The 9,725-nt window shown below is 33.2% G+C and overlaps 1 protein-coding gene across 1 annotated transcript in view; it reads right to left on the bottom strand.

The window, feature by feature from the left end:
* Positions 1–337: 337 nt before the first annotated feature.
* Positions 338–9,725, bottom strand: part of LOC108377268 (tyrosine-protein kinase Fer-like) — a 12,417-nt gene continuing 3,029 nt past the window's right edge. Inside the window, exons 2-7 of the mRNA XM_017633532.1 lie at positions 4,902–5,276; positions 4,633–4,846; positions 3,372–3,458; positions 3,136–3,264; positions 2,832–3,014; positions 338–554 (exon numbers count right to left, since the gene is read on the bottom strand). Coding sequence (XP_017489021.1) covers positions 403–554; positions 2,832–3,014; positions 3,136–3,264; positions 3,372–3,458; positions 4,633–4,846; positions 4,902–5,276 — 1,140 coding nt within the window. The 3' untranslated portion in view covers positions 338–402. The remainder of the gene's footprint in view (positions 555–2,831; positions 3,015–3,135; positions 3,265–3,371; positions 3,459–4,632; positions 4,847–4,901; positions 5,277–9,725) is intronic.

Raw genomic sequence — 9,725 nt, 5'->3', positions numbered from 1 at the left:
AAAGATTCAGAATGAAAAGTTGAAAATTTGTTGAATTTTCCTAAATTTCGTATAAAGTGGGAAACTGTGATCTATATGTTTTTGGTTAAAGCAGTATTAATAGATAAATAACAAAAAAATTTAGCTCGAAAAAGATTACGAATATGTATAAAAAAAAACAATTAACATGTGGCCATTTGTTTGAAGTTATATTGTAAATATTTATAACTTAACTTAACCTATGAGTAAACATACATATGTATGTATATCACCTTAATTGTATGTATGTATGAATTTTAGCACATTTAAATTTAATATTTTGCTTACAATTTGTAAAATGTATGTATGTATGTATGTCGTATGAAAATATTTAGTTTTTCTTTGCTTACATTTTCTTTTTAAAATTTATTGTTCCTTTTCTTGTTAATGACTATTATCTAAACGTATTATCAGTGCATCAACGACATTATAGATCTCATCGAAATGTGGCCGTGCATCTGCTTCGGCGGACCAGCACTTCAACATGAGGCGATACATTTCGGGCGGTGTGTTTTCAGGCGCTGGCATGCGATAACCTGGAAAAGAAGAAATATTTATTAGATGTAGAATATATGTATGTACACATAAATAGAGTATATACATGTACATTAGGCGGGCGTTATTTTTCAGCTTTGACCCACAAAGCAAAACTCCCCTGCGAAAAAATTGTTAGGGCTCATGAGCCCTAAAGTCAGGCAAAAAAATCTCAATAACTTCCAAACCTGAAGAGATATGCAAATGGCGGTGCTATATGCATGTAAGATCAACGTATAAGCTCTTTTTACTAATTTGTAGGCTTTTTTTCTTATTTTATGTAAAATTTAGTATGCAACTTTAAAGCTCTTGAGGCAAGGCTTTCCGTTATACGATTTTGAAACATTTTTGCAGATCACATTTTTATTACCCAATTAATCTATCTAGGAGGGGTCCTGTTTTGTAGTAGCTTACAAAAAAATTGTGTTCATACAAATAAGGCGCACACTAATGCGAGAGGTACTCTTAAATAATTCCCTATCGACTAATGGTATCCCGGAAGGCCAACCATAGAATAATGTGGAATAATGTGATGAGTACAAAATGTAAAAGAAGACTTGTATCTAAAAGTAACAAAAAAATAATCGCTTCTAACGTAACAGAGATGGAAGAACGAAATTCGTTGATATGGCGGTGTACACATTAGTACTTAATATTTTTTTTTTTTTGGTTGGTTGGGACTAAATTAGCAAATTCAACGGAAATTGTACACGGGTGCAATGGTGCAACGGAAATGGTTGAGCTGAAACAATTGCTTCTTGTGTGTATGCATATGGTATTAATTTAACAAAAATTTGCTAATAAAAGGTTAAAGAATAACGCTTAGAAAAAGACCAATACAAGAATGAAAGTTATGAGTAACTTGATTGTTTTTGTAACAGAACAGGCTTTAGCACAAATGCTAAAATTTCGAACAGAACTTGTTATTTTTTAAATTTCTCTTCTGTTAAAGTTTGATATTTTTTTTTATTTTTTCATTTAATACTAAAAAATAACTGGATTCACTAATTTGTCAGCAACTATCAGTCGTATCGGAAAGTGATGTATATATGGTTTATGGAGAATTTTATTAGCTTTGATTTTACATATCTCATTTTAAGATCTTAAGTTGGCTCGTAAGATATACGTGATTAAGTGGAACCACTTTTTGTTTTAAGCTGAATAACGGTAAATTGCAAATATCTAGAAAACCTATCCATAGAAAAAAAAATTAATTCGATTTTCAGAATTACCGAGCAATTCTACATAGAAATTGGGTAGTGGCATCAATTGAAAATTTTTTATATGAAATACGTGCAAAAAATAATATTACTCATACGCCATGCGATACATGTCCCTACTCGTACACGAAGTATGAGTAACATTTTTCATGTTAAAGTTTGAATTTTTTCATTCCCAATGCAAGCTTAAAATGAAAATATCTTAGGAAAATTATGTGATCTAGAAAAACGGTATTCAGATCCGGCATCTATACAGTGTAATTATAATCAAATGTATCAGGCGAATGTTTAAGGGTTTCTCGAAAAGTCGGAGGAAAAGGGAGATGCTAAATGTCTTTGTTTTTCAAAAACCACAAAAAATGTATTGTTGCCTATCTGTTTAGCATAGAAATTCCCCAAGGAGCCTGGTGCATAATGCCTAAAGTGATATTTTCAATTTAGAGTATAATTTTCGTGATCTAATAGTACAGCGTTTAATTTAAGCTTTCTGGTCATTTTACTAAAAAAAAGCCCCTCTGCTTCTTTATTATTTAATTATAGTAATAAAGCTATCTATAAGAAAATGCAGGTTTAGGCATGATAAAAAATAGGAAGGTAGAACCGCTGAGAGGAATTTTTCAAATTCTTGACGTTTGAAAGCAATTTAATTTTAAAATTTTACACACAAAGTCACACACACATTCTCATTTTCTGTCTCAAACAACAACAACTTTGAACAATTCCATTTTTTACTCTCAATTTTATATTATTTTAAAATGTTGGCAAACTTCAAAAAAAAAAAAAAAAAATCATGGCCGACGAATTGAGAGAACGGTTTTACCTTACTATGTTTTTTATCATGGGTTTAAGTTCTACGTGAAAAATTGCCTATGAAAATCTCTGATGTAAAATTTTGCCGGATAACGTATTTTTAGTCCACAAAGTGCTACCGAAATATGTAGGTAAAGACATACATATTATCTATCATTATTCATGGGTTACGTTTAAATATGCACATACATATTTATTTCGTTTAACTGCGTGTACTTTAAAACGATAGCATTACGTTGTTGTACTCACCAGCATCGATTCGTTCCCGTGCTCGCGAATTACTCATGCCTGAGTAGGGTGTATCGCCTTTAGAGAAAATTTCCCACATTAAAATACCATAAGACCAAACATCACACAATGAAGTATATTTGCCAAAGTTCAAGGCCTCCGGCGCAGTCCATTTAACCGGTATCTGTTTCATGCCATCGGAAACTGTAAAATACGTAACATTTTTTTTTTATTTTTTTTCGTTTTTATCAAATCAAACGTTCGTAATAGAGGTTTAAAGATTTTTAGCCTTATGATAATTTTATAGATTTTTCTTTTAACTTACCTATATACTCTTCCTCTTCACGCGACATTCCAAAATCGGAAATCTTTACTTGATTTTCAAAATCGACCAGACAATTGCGCGCAGCAAGATCTCGATGTATGCAGTTTTTGGATTCCAGGTAACGCATGCCTTTAAATTGATAAATCAGGAAAAAGAAATCAATTTTAGATTAACATATGTAAATGCTTATGTTCCAAAATATATATGCAAGTATACTATATGCATTTTCAACTTACCCGCCGCAGCATCACGGCACATTCCCATTTGTTGACGTGCCGTCAAAGCGTTTGAATTCTTACGCAAATAATTCAGCAATGAACCGCCTAAAAATAATTTGAGTTAATATCAATCTGAATTACTACGTTTGGATAAGTAAACTTCGAAAGTTGGCCTTGCTCTCGGCTCCCTATGAGAACTTGTTTAAGAGCGGCTCTGGAATCGCTACGAGAGTGACTGAGCTGTGAATTTGTTTTGAAAGAAATCAGATTTGCCAGGAAATTCCAGGAGAAATCGCGAAACGGGAATTCTAGATAAATGGGCTAGGGATGCAGAAAAAATATCGATGCATCGGAAACATCGATGTTTGCTATTCGATGCATTGAATAAAACCGATGTTTTGGATCTTCCGATATATATAGAGATATATCGATGTATTTGTTTCGATGCATCGACTTTTGTGTGCAATGTGTACACTGTACTTATTAAAATTATTTTGTATAGTTGCAAACTCTTCGCTCTAGTAACTATTCTAAATGTGTGGAAATTTCGCCATTTAAACACTGTTAGAATATACATTATATTAATATTTTGCAAAATATATTAGTTAATTGCACTAATAAATTGCTAATTTATTAGTAGAAACGTTTATTACCAAACCACCTTTTACAAAATGATATTAATTGATATGATATTGAAACTCTAAAACCCTTCGGAAATTTGCGCAGATTTTAAATAGCAGATTCCAAAATTGTTTCACACAGTCTATAAACATAGTCAAGTAATATAGTGATGTATGCTTATTAGAAAGCAAAATTTGAGTTTGTAATTTTCGCTTTTTTCAATTCGGGCTTTGCTCGTTGGTCTTGTTAAACACCTCTGCCTGATTTCGGCTTAGGTCCTCATCCTGAAGTACTGAATTCATCAGTACTGCAATGTTATGTGTGCTTTTGCTCAAACGGCAAGAATTTGTTGAAATGTTTTTATTTTTTTTTATTTTTATCTCAAATCAAAACTCTCATTTTCTTGTTGTATATGTATTTTTAATTGAAAGAAACTTTTTATATTATCTTTCGATGCATCGCAAATATCGACGCTTTTATACGATATTTCGATGCATCAAATGGAAAAAAACATCGATGTATTTTTTTAGCTTGCATCCCTAAAACGGGCTACATAGCTATACAGAATTGAAAAAAAACTTATATTCTGCTATTATGTATCAAATGGATTTGGTGTACATAATTGCAAACGAATGCGCCTGCCTAATTCTTTACTTACCCGGTACGAGTTCCATAACGATCATAATCGGCTGCTTTTGCACACAAATTCCAATCAATTTAACAATGTTTGGATGATCATATTGCTTTAGAATTCGTCCCTCCTGCAGGAACTTGCGTTTCTGCTCGTCGGGTAGTGTCATGCGGCAGGTTTTTACGGCGACATCCTGTTTGGTTGACTTCAACTTTGCCTTATAAACATCGCCAAAATTGCCCTGCAATTTAAATCGAATGAAATCAGCAATTGCACGTATAGCCTTCTCTACTCACTCTGCCAATTTTCTCTAGTAAGACAACATCATCATTGCTCAACTCCCAACGTTCGCGGCAGATGGCACGTTTTAAAATGGCACCCGATTTTACCGTCACCGGCAATTCGGATTGATACTGATGCATGATGAGCTCTTGAATGCTGGGGAATGGCGGACCTTCAAAGCGGAAGTGACCATCTGTGGAGGTTTGCACAATGAAATGCTTATGACCATTCCAGCAAACGCTCAGCACAATTTGACTCTCTTCGTTGCGTATGGTTTCACGCACCAAAAAATCACCATCGTTATTGAGCAGACGTACGACTTCTTCGCGTGGCAATACGCCATGAAACCATTCTTCTTCATAGAGTGGACGGTTGGTAGAGAGGGACATCTATGCAATGAAAATGGAGGGTTTAAGAGAGGCAGTTAGCAATGAAGTTAGAGAGAGTTTAGCGATGTAGCGTTACTAAAGCATGTAAATAAAATAGTAAATTGTGTGTACATGCTCACAGAGAGAGAGAAAACAATGAAAAACACAACTTACACTGCAAAAAATAGCTAGCAAAGCTTAAAATTTTAGCAAGACGTGTGCGAAAAAAATTTCTAAAGCATTTGATTTACATACATATTTACAGTTGTATATTAATATGTGTTTAGAATTGGCATTTAAATAATAATGTTACACAAAACCCACTTAAGACATTATCTTGTTATAATACATTCGCAAAATTATAATAATGCATAAATACATAAATGTTCTTAGTTTCATCAGTTGAAAACATAAATTGAAAAATTTGCTTTTTATTTGTGTCTTACGAAATTACATTGAGGATTTTAATCAAATATTTTTTTAATAAATATAATACTTTTACGGTTATTTACAGTGTATTTCTATTGTTTAAACTAAAAACATATAATTATGTAAATAATGTGATAAACCATGTTATTACTAATTTGATTAATCCATCGTTCCCGCCCGCTTCAACTTTAGAGAGCAATTTTCAAGATAAATTACATTTCTACCTTTCCGAGGGTGCCCATCGAAAATGCTTTTTTTTTTGAAAATTTCAAGACCCTACCCTCTAATTTTATTCGTTTTTGTGAGAAATATTATTGGCTATTTTTATAGATTTCTTAAAGATCCTTAAGAGGTCGCGACCTTTCGATTTAAGTCAGAAAATACGATTTTGTACTCATAAATCTACAAAATCGTATTTTCTGATCTAAATCGACAGGTCGTGATCTCTAAAAGACCTTTAAAAAATCTATTAAAATAGGCACTAATATTTCTCATAAAACCGAATAAGATTAGGGAGTGGTTCTGGAAATTTTCCAAAAAAAAAAGCATTTTCGATGTGCACCCTAGTATGTATATTATAGAAAATTAACTTTAAAGCGATGGGAGGTGTTATTAGTGATAGATATCGTTATCACAGAAAGAGACGAGGCATTCCTTAAGACCTCCTCTTCAAGGAAAGGAGAGAAAATCGCCGCCCAGTCATTGCCGAGTAAAACATTCAGCACATTTTTGACAGTGGCTTCGATAGCCGCACCCGCCAATAATTGGTTGGAGACCGAGAAATACCTGGTCCGAGGCCTTTCTAACCAAATGGTTGAATGTCTCATTACAAGGTACTCCCGAGTTACCTGGTACTCAGAGTAAACCAACTTCTAATATCTAATATGGGTACACATCGGCTAATCACAGCTATTTACGTATATCGATCTGGAAGTTTCAAAGACAACCAGGTTGTCTGTAGTTTACATAAAATGTCTGCCCTAACATGGAACTTTTCAGTTTTGAATTTTTTTTATCCCGTTTTAGGTTTCAGTAAAATTCCAACAAAACCAGAAAAAATTCCATGTTAGCGCAGGGCCCAATCTTCAGCAACTTGGTCTTTCTGGAACTGACGCACCACACCCGGGATTAAGGTTTAAGCTACTGCAATATAATCAGAGCTTTTATTCAATTCCGATCAAACACGTTTCATAAAAATTGTTATTTTAGTGGGAAAAAGACTTTTTAGAACGACTACTATATCAAATTTTAGAAATTAATGTATCATTTTTTCGTCACTGTTGAAATTTAGTACTTTTAGAAACTAAAATGTGACGCCAACAAATCTATGAACATATTTTAATCTAAATTTAGAAGTGTTTGGCCTTGATTTTTCTTTATTACAGCAGATAAAAACAAAATCAAAATAACAAGCACACACACACTCATACATGGTATGTAAGTAAATATTGCATGGAGGATTTCATTAGCCAAAACGTTGGACGCAAATACGTATCAAAGACTATTTTTAAGTAAGTGGCTACGTAAAAGGAATACATACACATGTACACTAGGGTGTTCCAAAAATGCATCTGAAAAATTAAAGTCGGAATTTTTATGCTCTCACCCCCTAGGACTGTTCTATACCGAAACGATATACAATATTTGAAATCAAAAATTATTTAGAGGTAGCGGAAAAATCCACTTTTCGTATAACAGATATAGAATTCTTGAAAATCAATATTTTTCGATCGAAGAAATCTGTTTCTCTTCAATAGATTCCCAATAATAATACCCAATTATTTATTTAACCATTTTTTTTGTTTAAGTAACTATATTTTATAGGTCCGCCAAAACCCCCAGAAAATGCCAGAAAATGTAATGGGGTGATAAACAAAAAATCTTTAGTTTTAAAAAATGGATATTGTTATGGGAAGTCTCCTGAAGAGAACCAGAGTTTTCTGATCGAAAAATATTGATTTTCAAGATTTCCATACCATTTCTACGAAAAGTGTTTTTTCCCCTTATAAAATACATGGAAAACTTTGAGCACTTTGCGCGACCTCTAGACATTTTTTGATTTCAAAATAAAAAATAGGGGTACATTTTTTCGATATAGAACAATCCTATTGGGTGAGCGCATTAAAATTCCGACTTTACTTATTTTGAACCACCTTAATGCACATACACATGCATGCGTTGTACTTCGATCCACGAAAATTTGTATTTAACATTTTCGATATTAGATGTGACATGTTCACTTCCGGTTATATTAAATAATATCCGAATATTTATAACTTGGCTTTGTTTGAATAATTTGAGAGAATAATGATTAAACTGTATTGTGCGAAAGGCTTCGATTACTTCATACGCCGCACATTGGAGATTGCCAAATAAACTGCGATAAAATGTAGTAAATATACTCCGATTTTACTGAAATCTTCTATATGTTGTACTTTTGCTTACCAAACGAAAAAACGAATTAAACCGAAATGTCGGATAATATTTACCATTCCAGTTTATATGGAAATCTTCCACGGAGAAGCGTTCAGTCTATGGAAGATTACCGAGAAGAATGCAGGCGAATATAACTGAAATTGGTTTGTATTTGAATTGGAGTACCTATGCGGTGTATTTTCTATACCGTATTCACCGAATATTCCGGCAACTCTCCCGAACGTTATTTAAAAAGCATAAAATTATATACGTATGTGTGAAGATTAGAGGTGACAAAAAAATTTAATTACTAATTAATTAATCATACCCAAACACACACAATCACAAGCCAAAAAAATATATTTGCAATTATTAAGACTCTTTTTTAGAGTGAATATTCACAAAAACACTTTTCCATAAAAAATTTCTAATTCTCTTGTTAATTAGGCATAAATAAAATACAACGAGTAGTTTTAGCGGCGAAAATTATTTATTATTTAACGCAGTTTGGAAAAAACAAAATTTTGCATTTTTTTTTTTTGAAGCGGTTGCGTTTCTCGGTGGCTGTAGCGCCAGCTTTTGAAAAAAGGCATTTAGCAAGCACCGAGGTACCAACTAAATGGCAGTATTATTTTGAAAAACCGTAAAGTTGTGGGTAAAGAGTTTTCATTTCCTCCCAAGCCAAGATGATATTCCGCTTGGACTTGACAATTTAAATAAAAAACTCACTTCTTCTTGCGGGTGACCCCCCACTCATCATATTTTCGCCTTCGTTTGTGTACAAGCGATTTATGAGGGGCCCAAAGATGGCACTCATTTTCTACTGATTCTAGTGACGACTCGCTACACGTTTTTTTTTTTTTTTTTTATATATCTATACATACATACACACATACGTATGCATTTATTTCAATGTATTATGTATTTATAAAAAATTAAAACTTAAACTTTTATTCAAAATTGAGTTTGTCCGCAACTAAGTAAAACAGTTATGAACCTTACTAGCATAAACGATTTGGGCCGTTTCTTTCGCCCAGGCGGCACTGGTGGTCCGGCGATTTGTGTCGGTGACGTTGTGAGTAGTTGTGACGAGCTACGACTACTCAAACCCGAAGAACTCATTTTGAAGAAGTTGAAATGCTGTAGAATTCCCTCCGTTTTCGAAATTTATAATTTACCGTTGTTTCCAATTTAACACGCGTGGCGTACTTTGTAGATATTTTTAGTAGAAATAAGGCAAAATTAATAATGCCGAAGTGCAACAGTTTTTGTTATAAAAATTTTAAAGTTATCTAGCATTAATTTTTGCAGCGGTTGGCACGAAATGCGGCGTGTATATATTTGGTCACCGATTGACTAAAACGGAACAACTGAATGCGGTAGATATTCAACAATATTTAGATGAAAAAATTTCAGAAACTTTGTAGGTATGTATGTATAGAAATAAGTACATATGTACATACTACACATATATGTATGTACGCAATTTAAATACGAAATTCCCGCTACTACATATCTAAGGATGGCACACTTGAATTTGCATACGTTCGGAGAGCATTGGCCCAGTTAAAGAGATGAAAATGGTAACGCGGCATAAATTCACTCTCTGCTTGCTTGAAATATATA

Source organism: Rhagoletis zephyria, unplaced genomic scaffold (genome assembly GCF_001687245.7).
Source record: "Rhagoletis zephyria isolate East Lansing unplaced genomic scaffold, Rhagoletis_zephyria_1.1 Rzeph_scaffold_11790, whole genome shotgun sequence".
NCBI classification, from domain to species: Eukaryota; Metazoa; Arthropoda; class Insecta; order Diptera; family Tephritidae; genus Rhagoletis; species Rhagoletis zephyria.
This window is presented reverse-complemented; position numbering and strand designations above follow the sequence as displayed.